The 21,460-nt window shown below is 39.1% G+C and overlaps 3 protein-coding genes across 3 annotated transcripts in view; 1 reads left to right on the top strand and 2 right to left on the bottom strand.

Moving 5' to 3' along the window:
* sema4gb (sema domain, immunoglobulin domain (Ig), transmembrane domain (TM) and short cytoplasmic domain, (semaphorin) 4Gb) overlaps positions 1-334 on the bottom strand; it is a 60,307-nt gene extending 59,973 nt beyond the window's left edge. Inside the window, exon 1 of the mRNA XM_049563626.1 lies at positions 272-334. The gene's annotated coding sequence lies outside the window, so the exon portion shown is untranslated. The remainder of the gene's footprint in view (positions 1-271) is intronic.
* LOC125880848 (leucine zipper putative tumor suppressor 2 homolog) overlaps positions 1-21,460 on the bottom strand; it is a 180,805-nt gene that overhangs the window by 152,065 nt on the left and 7,280 nt on the right. The window lies entirely within an intron of this gene.
* mfsd13a (major facilitator superfamily domain containing 13A) lies at positions 3,940-19,786 on the top strand. The gene is made up of 9 exons (XM_049563641.1): positions 3,940-4,134; positions 8,607-8,870; positions 11,282-11,361; positions 12,451-12,900; positions 13,020-13,140; positions 13,424-13,520; positions 15,193-15,364; positions 16,759-16,952; positions 18,681-19,786. Exons 2-9 carry the CDS (start codon positions 8,703-8,705, stop codon positions 18,929-18,931), a joined length of 1,533 nt encoding a protein of 510 aa, XP_049419598.1. The 5' UTR covers positions 3,940-4,134; positions 8,607-8,702; the 3' UTR covers positions 18,932-19,786.

The following is a 21,460-nucleotide window of genomic DNA, read 5'->3' as shown; positions in this document are numbered from 1 at the left end:
CCATCAATACATTTAACTTCCACTAATGTGTCTCTGAGTAACAACACGCTTACACCGTCTGTATGCAGCCCGCGCGCTCTATGAACGTGCAAACATCCACCCATGTGCACCTGTCCGACCTGGACTGCAGCACAGAGAGGGACACAAACAGCAGCGCGCACTCTTTTATCACCTTCACCGGAGTGCAGACACATGTACACAGAGTGTGTGCGCAGGAAAAGTGGGAGAAACACATGAAATAAAAGGGCAGTAACATCAGTAACTGACTCACCTGCGTGTTTCCTGGAGTCCACAGATATCCTCTGAGCCGTCCTCTCTCCGCGGCACACCGAGCTGCTCTGCTGCTGCTGCAGTTACCCAATGATCACACACAACCCAGCCTCCCCCCAACCCTCCCCCCGCCACACACACACACACACACACACACACACACACACACACACAGGATCCATAGCCCTTGTGAGTCGACCTACCTCATGTTTTGACCATACAGTTTCCTCATGTGGCCTTTACTTTTCCTTTGTTGTTCTGATACACAATCGTTGCGTTTGGGCAACTTTTGTTGCAGCAATTTTAAAATAATTTCAGAAAACTTCAGCAAAATATTTTCAAATATGTCCTGGTGAGATTATTATATACGTTGTAGGCCTACAGTATTTTGTAGGGACAAGCTAAATGTGTTTTTAATGTCTGTTAACTCACTGTTCAGTGAGGTGCTCCCGATTAAATTTAGATTAAATAGATTTTTTAAATCAACTTAGTGGGTGGCATAAAAAAAACAGTAAAATATATCATAATATCTCAGTGTTGATTTCATTAAGATACAAATACAAATACACACAGAAATACAGCTGCAGTATGATATCTGACACCAGAATTCTTTGTAAATATCACATTTAGGCTTTCCTACTGTCTGTAAATATAAAGTCTGTTTAGTATCCATGAGCTCTGTGCCTGACTGTGACTGACCCCTGCTGGACAACAGATGGAAAGACAAAAAGCAACAACAAAATATTTCCCTTTTTCCTTCCACCTGTTTGTGTAGATTTTGAGGACAATGGGGTAAAAATACATGCGCCACACACTAGTATGTGTCTATATATTTTAATATAGGCCATATAGTTCACAGATTGCAACAAACAGGGTCATTTCTAAAGTTCTGAAAGCACAGTTTCCTGTGTTTATTCCCACCTACTATTTCCCTTTTTCTCTTTAAATTTAATAACAGGACTATTTACCTTTTCTTTTATTTTTAACTTACTATTTTATTTAATTTTAATTTTATTTATTTATTTATTTATTTACCAAGAAGTTTTCTCATGGGTTGAAATGTTTATTTATCACACCACCATCTCTGAAGGCATAGTCATGTAACAAATGTTTTACCTGTATTTGAATGTTTGTTACTTCACCTTCAAAGAAAAAGGAGACAAAAACAAACAAACAAAAAATTTGTAACTATGATATGATGTCAGAATTGTGCTCCAATGTTGCTCTAAATAAACATTTAAGTTAAAAAAAATAATAATAATAATAGAGGGAGATGCATGGACCATAAAAATATAATCAAATATTTGGTGCAGCCCAAAGAGATCTGGGTCTCCTCTGAGCCCAGACCCGTGCTTTGGCCTTGTCATCATTCTGCACAGTCTAACCTGTCCCCCTGTTTGGACGCTGGGTCAATGATGTCATGGCTCACTTGAAGTTGGAAAAGCTCAGATAAACCACTCAAGCATCAGTCAGTGAATTCCATAAAGTATGGCAACCATTACTGGACTATTATAATAATGTCTGTACTTCAAGAAATGTGATTTAATGCCCATGTGTGCGCATTATAGTATGGAAATATGATACTGCCCCTTTCTGTTGCTATTAATTCACTTGCAACACCCGATTATTATCTTGTATATTGTTTATATGGTATATTCGTGTGTATTAAGTCTATGTAGTGGTGTTCATTTATTTGTCTGTGCAGGCCAGTCTTTGGGAGGGCTGGGTGGGTTTGGATGTTGTGGGTACAGAGTGTATAGCCCATGTTTCTTGTTTCTTTAAAAAAAACAATACAAATAATTGAATAATAATAATAATGATATAAAAAAAATCAATTATATATATATTCCATATTCAAAGATGGAAACCATAAACAAGTGATGTATTAAGTTGGAAACCTTATGTGTTAAACAGGCTAAACTCAGGCTTTACAAAGGTGTCTGACTTGGGTATAACATGTTGAAGATTTAAGTTGTTTGTAACAGAATTACAGTGATTCAAATATGCAGTGTTGCAACCTACTAGTGGCTCATGTTAATACTAATTCATTTTTATTAGTTTCAGGCATATGTTGTATTGTTTAGTCTAAGCAGACTTGTTTAAATGGAAATGTAGATAGCTGAATAGCCGAGTGGTACTCAAACCAAACCACTTCTTTCAAAGTATTTTTTAGAAAATAAATATATCATATCTCTGAGTCTGAGTATTTCCATTGATTTTACTAATAAATAGGTGATTGATAGTCTTAAGCAAACTTTCCTTCCCTTCTTTTGCAATAAACTATCTAATAAAATAAGATGGGCTATATCCAGGATTTGCATAATGAATTATAGTGTACTTTCAGTATCATATCATAAAAAGACACACAGTGAGGTCAGATCTGTCTTCAGATGCCTCTTCCTTTCTTTTTTCTTCTTTTTAAAAATATATTATACTAGTCCATACCCATTGGTAGCTTTGTCACCTTCTACCTATGCCAGTCCTCAATGCTTATGTGCAGTTTCACATAGATTGACCACGTCAGTGAGCAGAAAAACGTGGGACAGACAGAATGACTGACTGACAGAATGACACACTGACAGTTTCCGTGATTATGTACCATAGCATACCATACCATGACTTAGTCATACCAAAAATTAGAAAGAAACAAACAAACATTGGTCCACAGGGGGAGCCACAGCGATCGGTCGCATTTTAGCCATTTTTAAGCATTTTTCTGTTGTTATAGCGCCACCCAGTTGCCAATTAGAGTTAAATTTCTCCAGTCATCTTGAGGCGTCCTGTTCTACATATCTACCAAGTTTAGTAAAAATCCATATGGCGGTTAGGCCTAGATAAGAAATGAGCTCTCTAGCGCCCCCATTTTGTTTGATGGGGTCAATAATGGAGGGGTCCCCTCAGATTATGTGTGGTCATATGCCTACAAAGTTGCATGGTGATGGGTGAAACCCTTGAGATGTTATACACCTTTATGTGATGAGCCACGCCCTCCGCAATATTCATTGCCTTATAGAAGCTCAGTTTTAGGAAGTTTTCCAACTTTTGCCAAGAGGGAACTTTAGATATTGGTCCCTAGATTATGTTCACCCAGTTTCATGCAGATCGCTCAAACTTCCTAGGAAGAGATCCATTTGAAGTGTTTTTCAAAAAATTCAAAATGGCGGAAAATCCATATGACCGGAAGTTATGGGTTCTTGAGGCAAATTTGTTCCTCATGAGGAGAGGCATCTCTGTGCAAAGTTGCCGCCACTTTAATGTTGCAGTTAGTGAAGGTGGGGCTCAATTTTAAACTAAATATGATTGTATTTTTGTTTTGTAAGTCTGCATCTGGGAAGAAATTAGTAATTAAATTTAAATAAATATAGTGGAGTAAAAAGTACATTATTTCTCAGCAGAAAATGCATTCAGGTAAAGTAACTCAAAATAGTGTTCTAATTAAAAACAAAAATTAATTAGTTATGTAATGTAATTAGTAACTTTCCATCACAGACAGTGAGTGGAAGAAGAAACATGATCACCAGTTCAACAGGTCATGCAGCTCCTCTGCTCTCTGTTTACCCACACACACACACACACACACAGACAAACTGGGACAACTGGTTTTGATAAACTTGACACTGGGTGGCGCTGTAACTCTTATCTGATCGTCTCCTCTTAACGGGAAACCCCCAGTCCGGTCGTCACGGATATGAGTGACCGACTGTAGTTGTCATGACGTGGGTCTATCCGCCTCCGCCGTACTGGTGTGCTTCCAGTGATCGAGACACTGCTGCTGCCGACGAGCACAAGACTCCGAGCCAACAAGTCAGCTCCCCACCGAAGACACACAGCATTTACTCGGCCTGGTTAACAGCCCTGTTGTCGGTACGTGACATTCCTCTCGTGTTCTGATATGAAAATACTTGAAGCTAGTTTTAAACGTGTTTGTATCCAGACCAGCAGCCGATAGCAGTTAACCATAACCAGCTAGCTAGTGTTAGCATTTAAATAAGGCTAGCTAGTGCTAACCATTAGCGGTAGTTGGCTAGCTCAGTGATACATTTAACACATATTCTGAGACATTTATGGATCCTGTCAGCTGTTGTTATCAGATACAGCTGACTACACGACATGTGGGGTGTTAGTTGTAGCTTTCATGGTCCGGTATAACCAAATAACCAAGTCTAGTGACAGTACCGTTAGTCCAAGCTCATTAATTAGCCGGCTAACTAGCTGGTAGTAACCGTGCCACATAGAGGCAGGATCTCAAACGTTTTAGTGACTTCGCACTAACTCGGAATTTGACTTGTTGATTTGATGCATACCAGTAAACACAGTGCAAAGATGTAAAGACATAATGTAAGATAATATGAAAAAAATTGACAGTACAATACAAAACAATATATGTACACATGTAAAGTACTATGGACACATTTTTCAAACAGTACAGTCGTGCATGAATGTGCACATTTTTGTTAAGGGGGTGTAAAAGTTCAAGGTAAAATACAAAAATATGTGCAAGAGAAGTGATTGTGATGATGGCATGTGCGTTAATGTAATACATAATGTCAGGATAAGAGTCAGTGGAGCCTTGTTGATGAGGTGATACTGAATAAAAAATAATTATTATACCCTTGTAAGAAAATTAAAAAATAAAATAAAATAAATGTGACTTATTTGGGATAGATAAAAGCACTATTTTTTTGCACAAAAATATATGTAAGTATACGTAGATATGTAAAGTCATTAAAGTAACAGTTTTAAAACTGTACAGATGTGCATGGATGTGCAAATTATTGTCTAGGGCTTGTAAAAGGTCAAAGCAAAAATACAATATCATATGAGCAAGAGAATTAATGGGATGTGTATTAATGTAATGCATAATGTCAGGATAAGAGTCAGTGTGTCAGTGGGGAGACATGCTGATGAGATGAAACTGAAAAAAAAAATTATACCCTTGTAAGAAAGTTAAAAAAAAATAATAATAAATGTAATTTTTTTTGGGATGGATACATTTTTGGACAGAATATGAAAAAATATATGTAAGTATACACAAGATAAGATATACTTTATTGATCCCCCAGAGAGGAAATTCAAGTATCACAGCAGCACAAGATGAAATCAAAGGACATTAAATAGAAAAAGATAAAAGAGAAGAAATAAAATGTAAAAATTAAAGATAATAATAGATAAATATAAATGTTGAATGAAATAAAGTGACAGGTGGCAGTAAATATGTAAAGTTATTAAAGTAACTGTTTTAAAATCGTACAGTTGTGCATTAACGTGCAAATTATAGTCTAGGGCTTGTAGAAGTTGAAAGTGAAATACAAAAACAAGTGCAAGAGAAGTGTTGCTAATAATGGCAGCATGTGCGGTAATGTAATGCATGATGTCAGGATCAGTGTCAGTGGGGGTCTCGAGCCATGTTGATGAGGTGATACTGAATAAATAATTATTATAAAAAAGGAAAATTAAAATAATTTATTTGGGATAGATAAAAGCACTATTTTTTGCACTTGATAAATATGAAAAAAGTATAAATGAGAATACATAAATATGTAAAGTCGTCGAAGTAAGTGTTTTAAACAGTAGTAATAATGGGAGGATGTGTGTTAATGTAATGCATAATGTAAGGATAAGAGTCAGTGGGAGTCTTGAGCCATTTTAATGAGGTGATACTGAATAAATAATCATTACACCCTTACCCTCCCATGCACTTAACCTTTATTTTCAAATTAAATCATATGCAATCATATAAATATCACACTATGTATCACGTAACAAATGTAAGCTTTGCATCATCTTGTTCATATTGTATTCACAGAGGCAACACAGACATAGGCACCAAAATAACCTAATGCTTGTATGCAATCACCCATATATTAAACTGGACACTTTTATGTCAGTTGGAAAACTCTGGAGGGTAAAGACAGGAAGGTTAAACAAATATAAAACAGTCACAAACACATCTGTATTAATGGCTTCACTTGCATGTGGATAATATCAATCAAACTCCTCCTGTCTACTCAGTTTACAGAGAAGCTGTGTCCTTAATCAGTCTCGGCAACTGCAGTATTACCGGTGTCCACTTAATGTTAAAAACATCAGTCTTTAGTCGGAGCTTAATCGTTACGCCTTCCATTAAATAAACACTCTTCAATCTCTAAAGAATGCTGGGGATAAAAGCACTATTGAAAGTTAAATTAGTTTCTGGGATATATTGTCTAGCGTAAAAACTTTTAATTAAAAATGTACCATTAGATAAGGTAATGCAATAGTGATACTCAAAACACCAATGAATAAATAAACTGCTAATTTAAAAGTACACAATTTAGGTATTTTAGAGACAGAGTATTCTGAAACAGCAATAAATAATCCAATAATACCTCTGAGTATTTCCATTGATTTTACAAAGAAACAGGCTTTCATTTCCTTCTCTGCTTTAAACTATAAAACCAGGCATATCCAGACTTTGCATAAGGAATTACACTGTACTTTCAGTGATATATCACTGCAAAAAGACTGACAATGGGATCAGATTTGTCTTCAAAAGCTTCTTTCCTTTTGCAAAGGGGTGTGCATGACTTAGTTCGCAATGTCCTCTACACCACAGTCTCACCCTGACTGGTTTTTATCAGATGGATGAGAAAGATAAGGAGAAACAAATACTTTTATGGTGTAATCGTTTGGCTGGGAGAACACCTCTTTCACGCACAGAGTAAATATACATACATACATAAATATATGTATCTATAGTATATCTCTAGAATATACTATAAATATACTAAAATACAATAAGTAAATGTATCAATAGGATAAAATACTAGCAGTATATATATATTATATAAATGCACAAATTTGTTGAAGTTTTGGTTTTAAGAATCCAAATGCTGACATGTTGGTTCGCAGTTTAAACCCTGCTGACTGACGGTGTCATGTTTGCATGTTGTGCCTTTCACACTGAGTGGATGTTTAGAGCCGGAGCAGCTTCTTAATTACCTCCCACATTTATGATCCAAATGTGTGCAACAAGCGATGATGATAAATGTTCCCTTTTGCAGTGTTCTGTTAATAAATCTCGAGATCCGGTGTCACCAGCTCAGCCACCGTGTTTGGCCGTCATATACTTTGGCTGTCAGAATGAATACAGCAGGTTCATAACAGAGTCCCTGCCAAGAGACCTCTCCACAGGTGGAAACAGCTGCCGCATCAGCTGTGGCTGAGAGGATATGAATTGGATATTTGTAGATCCAGGTCGCGCTCGGTTGCCCGTTACCAAGTGGACCACTTCTGATTTAGTAAGATATGAGTCAGAGAGGTGATATGGTGCAGCCTCCTGAGAGGCATCCCATTTCACTGCTTGGATCTGATAGGAACATGGTTGGGAAGGTTTTTGTTGCACTCTTAAGGAGGTTGCCTTGGCCACGTTTGCTGTCTCGCTGAGATCCTGATAGGAATCTGCGGTTTGGCAGCTTTGCTTAGACGCTACATTGTGGTTGCCTCAGAGAGAAGCTATCTCATCGCCTTGAGACACTGTTACTGTGAGCTATTATATGGATTTTCCCACTGAAGATGTGAGAGGATGTTTGTATATCAGGACAAGTCTGAGCTTGTGGGAATCAGGTGTGATTTAAAAAGCCTGTTAGTTATTTTCCTCCCAAGGGTGCTACGTGTGAGACTGCACCAGGTGCTTCAAGAGGGAAGTGAAACAGCGCCAGCACGTGAGTCAAGTAATGCAGGATTTGCATTCGTTGTGAGGAGCTCCGAGTTCTGAGTTGGAGTGACATAAGACAGAAATTCACATGGAGATATGACAAGAAGGCCAGAGCCAGATCTTCCTTTGTCTCACATCAATCAGTATGCTGCCAGAAACCAGTTTTGAATTCAACACATAAAGAAAATAAAGCACAGTGAAAGCACATAGCCTGAAAAGAATGTTTGAGGATTGTATGACGTTGCTTTTGTTGTTTCGCTGTGAAGAGGAAGAGCTTTTTGTTAGGTGGAGTGTCAAGGGAGTGGCCATAAAAATGACTGAGGAAAATTATAGTTTTACATGCACCACAGCTGGGTGTGGGCCAGAGGAGAAAGGAACAGTGGCCTACAGCCTGACTAACTTTAATGACAACTCACTGTGCCCTTGCAATGAAAATAGCTCCATTTTGGTTTGTTCAAACTCTGCGCAGAGACATTTAATATTAAAGACGTCGCTGTAACTTCCAGTAATGCTCAGAAATACCTGTTCAGATGTAGAGAGCTCGCTGTTGCAGCGTGTCGTTTTGGTTCAGGGTGAGATAATATATTTTTTCCTTTTTCTGCTGCACTTTAAGAATGTGGATTTAACTGTGTTTTTGCAGGCTACAATGAGGTGGTGACCCTGGGTCGGCCAGGCCGAGAGATGATTGCAGCTTGGCACAGGGAGAAAGACGGAGCAGAGTGATTGAGAAAGAAGAATGGGCAGGAGCGCCTGGGGCTGCTGGCAAAGCGTTGTCTCTACTGCAGTGCTCTACGGCTCTTTGGCCTTGTTTACCTCCATCCTCCACAATGTGTTCCTCCTTTACTACGTGGAGACCTTCGTGTCCATTTACAAGATTGATAAAATCTCCTTCTGGGTGGGAGAGGTGAGTGACAAGAGACCTGGGTCTGTAGCTATGTCAGTTAAACATGTGATCTAGTTTTTGACTTGTAGTCCAGGCTTAGAATGTAGCATTGATTCACCAGTCCAGTGACAACACACGCAGTATAATCCAAGTGTCATTTATCCATTCGTATGCTTAGTTCCTCCCGAACAGACAGCCCTTACTAGTAGGAAACTGAACTAACTCTCTTCAAAGCCAGACTCCATTGACAAAAACTGTAATTCTGCTTTGGCTAACACAGGAGCTGCCTGTTTACCACTGCCTCTATCAGTTAGTTACTGTTATTGTGTGACTTTGGTGATCATCGTCGGAAGGTGCTGCCTGTTTGGGAAGTTCTGAGCGTAAGACTTGATAAGTTAAACTTGGATTACACTGATTACACCTGTGACTTCAAATTTAGTGCAACATGGGGTGAATAATACATGTACCAACAGTCATTTGGGGGGGTTAAGTATTCCTTTAAAATAAAAAAACACGGTAAGATTGTCTGGTGATAACTGGATTATTCAAATAGCTACTGTAATCATCTTCTTCACTAATATTACAATTACGTTCATCCACAGCAGGCGCGATTGCTCTGAGACAACAAGGGAGGCTGAACTTCCCCTAAAATTTCGTAGAAGAAATGGTCAGATATTCACTATTGAATTTACATTAAAATAAGAATTTACATTGCATTAAACGTGCACTAGGATGCGTTTAACATCACAATGATGATACTCAAACATCAGCTGTTTATCACCAGTTTTCAGACGCGACCTCCCTGTCATACATTCTTGTGTCAGAACGGTGGACGCGGAGAATCAAAGCAATCCTGTGAGACAGGGCTGAGCACGTTTTTTTTTCATGCAGCAAAGCGAGACGGTCATTGGATAAATGCGACAAAATCGTCACTTCCAGGGAGGCTCAGCTTACCTGGGACCTAATGGAGCGGTAGGCGGGAGAGGACGCTCAGTGTATGCATGATGATTGGAGGAATTGTCTAAAAGACTGAACCCCTCAGTCAGAGTTCCTTATTTCCATAAGCGATATAGCTCATTTTCACTGTTTGCACAGTACAGTTGAGGTGTTTAAACCCATCTGAAGATCTGGTTCTATGGCATGAGTGTGGTTGAAAAACGGCTTCAATTAAATGTTCCTTTTATAAGTTACTGCCTCGCTACAATATGACAAATTTTATGATGTAAACTTAAAGTGAACTTCCCCTGTTTGAAAGACCAGCAGTGGCCACTGGACAACAGCCATCCCATGATTTATTTATTTATTTATTTATTTTTTTGGATAATCAAATTTTATTTCCAGGCTTTTTCTCTTTGCAGCTGCATACGCTCTCTCCTTATTGGGAACAATTAAAAAAAGACACCACTGCTGAGAAAAATCCAATCCAATCCACTTTTATTTATGTAGCACATTTTAAAAACACAGGGTTACTAAAGTGCTGCACAACAAATTTAAAAAACACAGTAAATAAATAAAAACAAGTATTCAAAACACTGAAAATACCTTAAAACAGAAAAATAACCAACCAGTGATTCAATCGCAATACAAAACAGAGAGAGACAAAAACAAAAACATAGACTGAGACAAAACAGAGCTCACACAGACTCTCATGATTGATTAAAAGCCGGGGAAATACAGGTATGTTTTTAAGCGGGACTTAAAAGTTTCCAGGGTAGGGGCCATTTTGACTTGGGAGGGTAGCTCATTCCATAATTTCGGCGCTACCACAGAAAAAGCACGGTCGCCCCTAGTTTTTTGTCTTGATTTTGCAGACCTCAATGCTCTGGAGGGGGTGTAGATGTGAATGAGGTCCGCGATATACTCATTTAACGACTTAAAAATGAACAACAAGATCTTAAAATTAATTCTAAAATGGACAGTGAGCCAGTGGAGGGAGGCGAGAACGGGGGTGATGTGGTCATGCTTTCGGGTTCCTGTTAAAAGCCGTGCTGCCGCATTTTGGACTAACTGTAAGCGTGCAAGGGAGGCCTGGTTAATACCAATATAGAGAGCATTACAGTAGTCCAAACGGGTCGAGATAAAAGCATGAATCAAGCGCTCAGTCATTGAAAGCTACTACACTTTTAATTTTAGATAAAAGCCTCAGATGATAAAAACTGGTCTTCACGACAGAATTTATCTGTTTATCAAGTTTAAAACCACTGTCCATTTTAACGCCGAGGTTGGTATCTATGGGTTTTAGATAGGGCTGCAGTGGACCCAGGTCTATAGGAGGGACATCAGGGACCCAACTGGGTCCAAACACCAATACCTCAGGCCCTTAGAAGCTTTATATCATGTTCTGGCTTATCAATGAACCATTATTTTCTTAATTGATGTCTTTTATAAGGCATTATTGTCCTCTTACGTGCCCTCTCTCTGCTGCTCCACAGGCAGTGTTCCTAATATGGAACAGTCTGAATGACCCTCTCTTCGGCTGGCTGAGTGACCGGGCCTTCCTCAGCTCTCCTCAGTAAGTGTCTCCATCCTGTCCTCTTTTATTCTCCGAGAAAACACCGCGGTAAACAATGTTTCATTTACAACACTGCAAAAGACTAAAGACTGTGTGTTTGAATGTCTCAGCAAATTAGCGTTATTTAATGGCGTCCTAAAGCAAAGGAAATATTTTTCAGATTATGTTTTGTCAGTTGATACATTACCAAAATTTGTGTAGTTCTTTTTTTATCAGTTACACATCCTCTTTTTAAAAGAGTCAAGCAATGTGTCAGTCTCTTCCTTTTCCTGTGAAGAGGAACAAGTAACATGACGCCGTAATATCAGCGTCACCTAGTTCCTGTGATGTGTATCAACACAGCCCATCTATCAGCCGAGAATGCAGAGAGACACTGATGACTAAAAAGCATAAATGTCAATGTTCTGCCCATTTCCTGAGAATATATTTGTATTTCAACACAGACAGAATTTATATTCTTTCTGACACCTTCATGCTCTCTAATCGCTCCTGGCTTTCCTGTCAAAATGCAGATTTCTACAGCTGTTGCTCCCACACACATTTCCCCCAAGCTCAGACCTTTATACATCCCTGCACACGTAAATGTTTCAGTATGAACTCTTTTATCAGCTGCAGTAATGCTCACAAGGCTAGGTAAACACGTCGTCAGAGCGAGAATTGTCAAACATAAAGCCACCATCTGTATTTGCATTTCATTTTGATAAGGCCATCTGTGGCTCTGTGCTGTCGTCAGGTGGTGACACAACAAAGCTGAAAACAAACTAATCATATTCTGTGCGAGAGCTTTTTATATCTGCACCCCTCAGCCTGTTTGTCTACGTGTTGTCGAGCAGAGACGTTCACCACTCCACCTTTATTTTAGTTGACCTTTTATAGTTTTAGTATGTTTTATTGTGATCGCCAATTCTGTATTTACATAAATGTTTATACGGTGTGTCAACAGCCATGCTGAAGTCTAATCTGTGCATAGCCAACAAAACAGACTCAAATAGCTTGGGAGTATTTAAATAGGTGTGACGGCCTCTGTTTTTGAATATGTATCTCACAAAACTTGTGCGTTTATCTGCTGATGTTTGTTGTTCCACCCAGGTCAGGCCCTCAGATCACAACTCCAGAGGTGGTGCTGAAGCGCCTGAAGGCCCTCTCCACAAATGGCCCTCTCTTCGCTCTGTCGTTCCTGGCCTTCTGGGTGGCGTGGGCCAGACCGGGACTGCAGTTCCTGCTGTGTCTGTGTCTCTACGATGGTTTCCTCACAATGGTGGACCTCCACCACAGCGCCCTGCTGGCTGACCTTGCCGTGTCCGCCACTGATCGCACACGCCTCAACTTCCACTGCTCCGTGTTCAGCGCTTTGGGCTCAATCTCCGTATTTCTGTCCTACTCCTTCTGGGACAAGGAGGATTTTTACTCCTTCCGTCTCTTCTGTGTGACTCTCGCAGCTTTTTCCATCTTGGGCTTTTTCTCAGTGTCTCAGTTGTTGCAGCGTCGTTTCCAAAAGGAAGTCCGTCCAAGACAGGACGAGGCGCTGACACTCAAAGAGTGAGGATTGTCTTAAGATCTTGAAATTCTATACAGTTTGGTTGGGATGTTTTCGTTCTGTTGTTGTTGTTTTTCCTCTCCATCTCATTCCTGTCTTGTTTTCTTTTGCTCTGTCACAGGCTGAGTGTTGGCCATGCTCCACCTAGCCAGCCAGAAAAAGCTGTCACTGTTGGACAGTACCTTAAGCAGCTATCCAAACACAAGAACTTCATGTGGTTTGTGTCTATGAACCTTGTTCAGGTAAGATGTTAATCACAGTAAATGTGCTACGAATGCTTATAGAGATAAAGATGCAGTGTCAGCATTAACACATTAATTGCAATGTGATTAATGTCCAAACATAATCCCTCTGTTTTTTTGTGGAACTTCATTTAGGGTTTTGTGTTTATTTATTTTATGTCACATTATTTAACCAGGAAAGGCCTCACTGAGGTTAAAAATCTCCTTCACAGGAGTGTCCTGTCCAACACAGGCTGCAGCATATTTACATCCTCATTTACATTCTGTTGTTGTCTCCCCACAGGTGTTTCACTGCCATTTCAACAGCAACTTCTTCCCTCTTTTCCTGGAACATCTGCTGTCTGACAATATTTCTGCCTCTACAGGTTCAATCTTACTCGGTAAGACCCCTTGTTTGGTCGTGATGAGGCTAGGCAATAAAGACCAAAATGACTGCCGCAGTAATTATCACAGCATTATCTAGGGATGGGAATTGAGACCTGGCTCCACATTGTCTGATCCATCAGAATCATGTGCCACCGAGCTTATCAATTCCTTTATCAATGCTGGCATGTTTTCCTCTTAGTTCAGTTAATTATGTCAAACAAATGTGTTTACGCTGCTGGAAACTTGCCACAAGAATGAGTCACGGTGGAGAGGAAATAAATGTCCAAAGTGTGGCTTCATTTAACAAAGAACGATGACAGCAGTGCTACTTTAATGTCCGTCAAACAAAGGTGGGCGCGCCAGCAATACGCTGAAGCATCTTTCTACACAGCATGAGTGCCACTGCTTCCCAACGGAGGGGCATCTCTGTCACCAAGGGTAAATATTCTGCTATGATAACATTAGTGGCGTGCAGGCAGGCTTCTTGACCGTCCAGTCGAGAACCAGTTCCAAATTGAACAGCCGTTAAACTAAGGAGCTTTTTCACATGCATGCTTTTATTTACTCTGTTTCTACACTGTGTTCAGACTCGTAAATAATAAAACAGCTGCACTGATGCTGAAGACCTGTGTAGGCCTACTTATTTTTTACACAGAAAATTGATCAGGAGTAAGTAAGGGAATCAGTGAACAATCAGACCGATGAGAAGAATTTATAACGGCATTGATATCAATTAAAATTCCCATCCCTAGCATTGTCTCAAAATTTAAGGAAATCACAAATGATGCTGTGTTTGAATAAAAAGTAGTGTGTATTTACCAAAGTTAAACTGAATGAAAAACACAATCCGAAGGTGTTTATGTTACTGGCATCATGCAGACTAGTCACATAAAATCATCATCCCACATTTGAAGATCAAGGAGAAAATCTGTGATGTGGTATTCTGAAATGTATAATCTCCTAAATTGCCAGGAACTGATCTAGTTGTTAAGGAAGTGTATTGCTGCAATGCCAGAAAAAGAAAAACTAATCAGTATCATGTTATCATGTTATAATGTTAAGAGTTAATTGTTATAACAAGATGTTTTCATTTTAACAGGAAAAGCTTCACATTATAACAAGATAAATAGTTTTTGGGATTGTTGTCGCCTGAAATGTCTCATTTTCCTGCAGCATGTTTGTAAGCATTTTTACGCCGCCGCACCAGTGATAGCCATAGCCAGAGAAATTGTGTTTTCACATTGTCCATACATCTGTACATCGGTACCATTCTCTTGATCACGATATTTCAAGAACGCCTTGGGGGCATTTCTTCAAATGTGGTGTAAATATCGCCCTGGATTTAACAACAAACTGTTAAGGTTTTGGTGGTCAAAGGTCAACATCACTGTGACTGTCTGTCTCATTCTTGTGAACACGATGTCTCAAGATCACCTCGAGGGAATTTCTCCTTTGGCACAAACGTTCACTTGGAAAAGCATCTTGTTATAACAAACTTTTCATGTGTTAACCTGATATTGATTTTATTTTTCTGATGTGGCAGCAATACACTGCTGTAAACTGTGGCAAAAATAGAGTAGATTTTTATTTTATTAATTTGCTATCTGTCTTTTTTATTTTACAGTTACTATTCTTTCTGCTGATTAGTCTTTTTTTAAACACACTTCTGCTTGTGCTCCCACGCAGGCATCTCTTACATTGCCCCCCACCTGAACAACTTGTATTTCCTGACACTGTGCCAGCGTTACGGGGTTTACCAGGTTATCCGCTGGCTATTTATGCTCAAACTGGGACTTAGTGTGGCTATGCTGCTGGCAGGGGCTGACCACATTTATCTGCTGTGCATCTTCATTGCTAGGTATGGCCACGCACACACATCAGCACACGCCTCAGGGATCCGATGTGTGACAGCTTGTACATTTCTTTGCTCGTTTTTGTTCATTGTTTTTCAAAGCTGAACACACAAACACACAGCAGCACGTATGGCACTGTGCCGAGCAGTCAGAAGGACACGTCGAGGACTCTTTTTGCTGCACACTGTTTTCAAAGTTAACTCAATATTTGCTACATGTTTTTATCAGAATATTGTGTTAACTTTTTTGCTACAACACCTTTTTCCTCCTGGGAAAATATTTACTTCAGTTTGTGCCTCTGTTGCTCAGAATGAGCTTTATTTATGTGGCCTGAAATCATGTGTCTCAAAGGGATTTATAATCTGTAGCAACACACTATGAGGGACAAAAAATAACGTATCAATGAAGTATCAATAAATAAATATAATATATGATAAATAGCAATTAATAAGTAAATAAATATATAAATAAACATAGGAATGAATAAAGAAATATGGAAAGAAATGAATTTATGAATACATACAAGTATAAAAAATAAATATGGAAATAATTAAAAACATGGAAATAAATGTATAAATAAATAAATTAATATATTAAAAATGCATAAATAAATAAAATAATAAATAAATATTTTTTTAAAAAGTAAATAAATATAATAAGCCAAATTTAGAATAAAAAAGGAATAAATAAATAATGTTTTAAATTTGTTTCTACATTTTTGTTCAACTATATACTTTCTGTATTTTTGTGTCTGTAATTTAAGAGTGTGTTAGGTTCGTTTATTTCTGTATTCATGCATTTATTTTTATTTATTTCAGCATTTCTTTACTCTTTTGTTTACTTCCTTATTTATTTATTTCTCTATTTGTTCATACATTTATATATTAGCCATACATACAACACTTTGTTTCCCTACACCCTTGATTCAGATAAGAAAAAAGTGCCTACACACAAAAAACTTTTAAAAAAAAGTATAGTTAACTGTTAACTCTTAAAGGGCAAAAAAGGCAAAAAACAAATACTATTATAGAGTGGACAGAAATAACAATAGTACATAGAGAAAATAGAGAAACAACACAGGTAAATTAAGAGCAAAGGTATAGTGAAGAATCAAAGTCATTTCATTCTATTATGGATGTGAGCACACAGGCACACCTCAGCATGCTGGATTAGGTTAGAAACTGTAACCATTCCCCTCAACAAATAGAGACGTAACAAATGAAGATTGATACACCTTAATTAATGGGAATAAAACTGAACCATGTACCCTCGATAAACACCTCGTAATAAGACCCTTTATTGAATCTACCTTTCCTGATATTTAAATGAAAAATGTTGACATTTCCTGTTGTAAGACTGTCGGTCCTGGAGACTGTAACCCAGCTACTCTTCTTCCTAGTAACCGGGTGTTTACAGAGGGGACGTGCAAGCTGCTGAAACTGGTCATCTCTGACCTGGTGGACGAGGACTTTGTGGTCAACCGCCGTCAGCAGGCCACATCTGCTCTCCTCTTCGGGATGGTTGCCTTGTTGACCAAACCTGGCCAGACGTTCGCCCCTCTCATCGGCACCTGGCTGCTGTGTGTTTACACAGGTACTGACAGAAACGCTCACACTCCACCCTTCACAGTGAACCTTGTTTCAAATGGTGCAACGATTTCTTGCATTCACGTGTCTTGGTGTCTTTCCGGCAGATGAAGTATCAAGTAGCACAGCTGCCACTGCGAATTATTTCCAGCTCGATCTATGATCTGTATCTACGTCATTCAGTGTATTTACTGGTCAACAATACGATGTTAATGAGGTGTTGTGTAACCGGACAAATGAGACAGATCTGCACAAACTCAAGTATAATGTGGAAGATCAATTACTCTGCAGGGACATAAGCCACAGAGACCCTCCTGCATCTCATCTTGTGATCACTTCTGTTGAAGATTCCAACCTTCAGTGGCCATGCTCATTAGATATATAGTGTTTATAGTGTTAAATTGCACAGCTGATCAAGGCTCACTGTTTCCCCCTGCTTTGAGTCTTTTTTTGGTACGCTAAGCTAACTGTGTCCTGGCTGTAGCTGCATGTTTAGCATCAATCTTCTCATCCAGCTCTCAGCAGGAAAGCAAATAAACACATTTCTCAAAATGTCAAATTACACCTCAGAGGGAGGGACATTACTTTGTGCCATGTTTCCATCATTGATTTATTTAATCTTATTTCACTGTACATTTGCACACAGTGCCCTTTTTGCCCTGGTGTCTCTTGTTCTCTGTTTATCAGACCACTAATGAGACAAGAATTAGTTGCCAGCTACCAGCTGTCCTCAGTTTTGCTCCTCATTGCTGTGGACTGCTTCCCCATGAAGAAAGCAGGCAGCAGCTCGAGAAATGGGCCTTTAGTCTGTGGTTGCAGCGTCTCGAATTTGACCAGCACAAACCTCCCAATGCTGGCCAGCAGCAGCGTCAAGTCTAACCTGTGTTATGGCAGCAACAGAAAGTCTGCCGATCCAGCAGGGAGTTGTTTTTTTTTTTTTTTTTCTGGTTGTTTTTTTCCCCCAGAGCTGGGGTTTGCACGGCCGCAGATTTGAGGTCTGTCTCCACAGCAGCTGCCTGCTCTCCTGCTGGCAGGTGGTCTTTAGCGGTGGGGAGTGACGCAGCGGACACACCATGGTTCCAGGGTCTAATGTTAGCTACATAAGTTGTGAGCATTTAGCTCCAGTGAACAGGAGACTAAACTATTGGCAACATTTTCTCTTCATCTCTGAAATGCTTTGCTGATACTGACAAGTGTTTTATTTTATTTATTTATTATCAGACTCTCTTGATATATCTGGCTTTCTTTTTTTGGGTTGCTTTGCAGTGTAGGCAGTTCCTGCCAGTGCTGGGATATCAGCTTTCTCTGCAGGATTCTCTGCCACCGTGCATTTGCTTCTACATTTGTAGGAATCGGAATGATAACAGGAGCACCCTCTCTCTGAAATGATTTATGATTGGCCAGAGTTTCCTGTCACAGACTAGAATTTCTAAAGCCTGTAAACACAGCCAAGAGGAGGTGCAGAAGTCAAGTGTTCTCTCTCAATTGAATTACAGTACGCTCAAAGTTTATAATAGGATTTTTGTCAGATGAAGATAACGATTAAGCCTCCTACCCCAGCTTTAACCATCTATCCAAAACCAATTTGTTTTACTATTAGGGTTATCTTTAGTTGTGGGTTTCTTATCATATTCTTAAAAATATTTGCAAGACTGCCTCATCACAACAGATGAGAATCTATCTCTGTGAACAAGAAGTAATTACTTTTTTCTGTTGTTGTAATTCTCTTCTCCAGGTTATGATATTTTCGAGAGGCAACCCGTGAAGGACTCTCTGGTTTCCGTGCCTGACGTAGCCTCTGGCTCAGGGACTCCGCCTCTACGCCTGGGCTGCTTCTACATGTTGGTGTTCGTGCCTATCACGTGTGCCCTGCTCCAGCTGGCCGCCTGGTCTCGCTTCACACTTCACGGCCGCAAGCTGCAGGGGATCAAGACCCTGAGGCAAGGGGCCCAGCACGGCCACCTTATCGATGTCAAGGCCATATGAAGCTGGGTGAAGCTGCACACAGACACTTTGAAACGGTCGCTTTTACAATCCCTTAGTGCAGCTCAGCCTCGTGTGCAAGGATATGAACCACGGCATGTGGCTTTGTGGACAGCGGAAATGCACAGTCGGCTAATAAATCCCACTGGGAAGAACATAAAGTAACAAAAAATGAAACCTGCCTTATTTTTGTATTAGAATATTGACCTATATTTATATTTGAACAGATGACCAAAAGAATAGAACCAATTAGTCCTTTTTGGATGTAGAAGGACCAAGGTGACAACTTTTCATACTGTGCGCCAAAGATGGGCTGCCCTCTTTTAACTGTAAAGCATAACTCCTGTAAAGAGTACAGACTGAATACCACTGCTGCTAGGTTATCTGCCAGTAACATCAGCCTGATGTAAAAACCAGAAGGAGGGGAGGTTTAACACAGAGCTACATTTCTGATTTCTGATGTTACTAACAAGGTGAAGAACATGAAATAAACTTGCATTAATGTGTTCAGAGTGCCATTGAACCTGCCGTTGAACCTGCATGGAATCAACTCCAGAGCTGATTAATTGTTTCTTTACATTTACGCGGAACGCCCTGCCAGTTTGATGTTGAGAACTGTATTTTCTGAGACGTACAGTATTGATGATGATGTTTTTGCACAAAACTGCCATTTGTCTGTTGTACTTCTAACATTCTGATTGTGACATATTTTGTGTACTGTAATAACAGCCATTGGAATTAGGAAACTAATGCTGGTAACCATGTTGTCAGTTCACTTTTGTAATTCTTTTCAGATTATAAAAAGAATGTGTGGCGTAACCACAAATAAAATGTCGTCTACGTTGAAGGTGAACCAAACTCTGCTGTGCTGTGAAACCTTTTTTATAAACGGATTATCTGTAAAACCACGAGGAAGAGCATTCAAACTTCACAGATTAAAACAATCCAGTGACTTTATTAGAAGATTAAAAAAGCATACGCATTGACTTGAGAAAAAAATTCTGCTCCATTTTTGTGAATTAACATATTTATTACCTCAGTAGTATAAGAAAAACTTTTTTTCTGAACTAAGATTATCTGATTTTTAAAAAAAAAAAAAAAAATTTAATGAAAAAAATCAGATTTTGTTCTTTTTAATAAATGAGAAAATTTAGTTCTTGAAGAATTTATGAGATTATCTGAATTCAGAAAATTGAGAATTTTTTTACATGATAACTTATAATAATAATTAATAATAATTCCGACATAATAATCTCCTTAATACAGAAAAACATATCAAATATGTGTTTTTCCAAGCGAGTGCATTACACTAGACGTTATTTAATTTTAAATTCTTTACTGGGCCACAAAAAAAAAAAAAAAAAATCAAATTCATAGACCATCTGCTCGAGTGAGATCTTTTCTGCCACTTCTGAGTAATGAAGGAAATCTACACTGGAACTATTGATCCTAAAACTTGCAGGTGTTGTTAGCAGCTGTTAAAGGCTACAACCATTTACCGTCTTAGTTCTGTGACAACATGAACTAAAATGCTTATGTAAAAGACATTCATAAAAGCCTGCTGTATGTTTGCAGGTGAAGACTTCACTTCACTGCATGTAAATGTCATTATCATCACCATGCAGATACCTGGGGTGAGTACTGTAAATAAAAACATGTCTGAAGGTGTTTGTTTATTTGAGGGGATAGAGAAACTGATACACCCTATCACTGTTCACTGTTGACTCTTGTTTAGCAATGACTCATGAGGGATTATAAGATCATAGGACACTTTCCTGCAAAACCACAGCCGGCTGCTCAGCCTGGACTTCAGGAGAATATTTTTGTGTATCCACCCTGTGGTGTAGTGACAGGTCTCTGTAAGTATACAATAGTGTACCCACCCCTTTTCCTGGACATTTACAGTGTATACACCGATCAGCCAAAACATTAACACCGCTGACATCTTGTAACAACGCAATGTTCTGTTGGGAAACCTTGGGTTCTGACATTCATGTGGATACCACCTGACACGCTCCACCCAACTCCACAAACATCAGTGCAGACCAGGTGCGCCTCCTCATGGCAACTGCACTCGTCAGTAACAGTGCCCCCCAGCAGGACTTTGCACCATGCCACACCACAAAAACTGCTCAGGAATGGACCGAGGAAGGAGGCAAAGAGCTCAAGGCTTCAGCCTGGCCTCCAAGTAACAGCAAGTAACATGTACATCATATGACTATTTCTTTTTTACTTCCACACTCATAAGGAAAAAAATAGTCAGAAACCAACCTGCACTTTATGAGTTAATTTCAATAGAATAGTACCATGTAATCAAATGCCTTTAAGTTATTTAATGACTATAATTTGATGCATGATATAACAAAACCTGTCTGTTTGTACATCTGTAAACACATTTATGCACAATAAAGAAATATTGTAAAATCTAGACAACTGTAGCAGTTGGCTGAAGTTAATGATGTGATGTTCTAGAATTATCAACTAAAGTATATTTAATCCTACCTACATACACTCACCAGCTACTTTATTAGG

Source organism: Epinephelus fuscoguttatus, linkage group LG20 (genome assembly GCF_011397635.1).
Source record: "Epinephelus fuscoguttatus linkage group LG20, E.fuscoguttatus.final_Chr_v1".
Lineage (NCBI taxonomy): Eukaryota > Metazoa > Chordata > Actinopteri > Perciformes > Serranidae > Epinephelus > Epinephelus fuscoguttatus.
This window is presented reverse-complemented; position numbering and strand designations above follow the sequence as displayed.

Bases quoted from the DNA above. Each gene is read 5' to 3' on its own strand.
- mfsd13a (XM_049563641.1), top strand. From the start codon at position 8,703: ATGGGCAGGAGCGCCTGGGGCTGCTGGCAAAGCGTTGTCTCTACTGCA. The intron at 8,871-11,281 runs GTGAGTGACAAG...GCTGCTCCACAG, and splicing joins TCTCCTTCTGGGTGGGAGAG to GCAGTGTTCCTAATATGGAA. The intron at 13,521-15,192 runs GTAAGACCCCTT...GCTCCCACGCAG, and splicing joins TACAGGTTCAATCTTACTCG to GCATCTCTTACATTGCCCCC.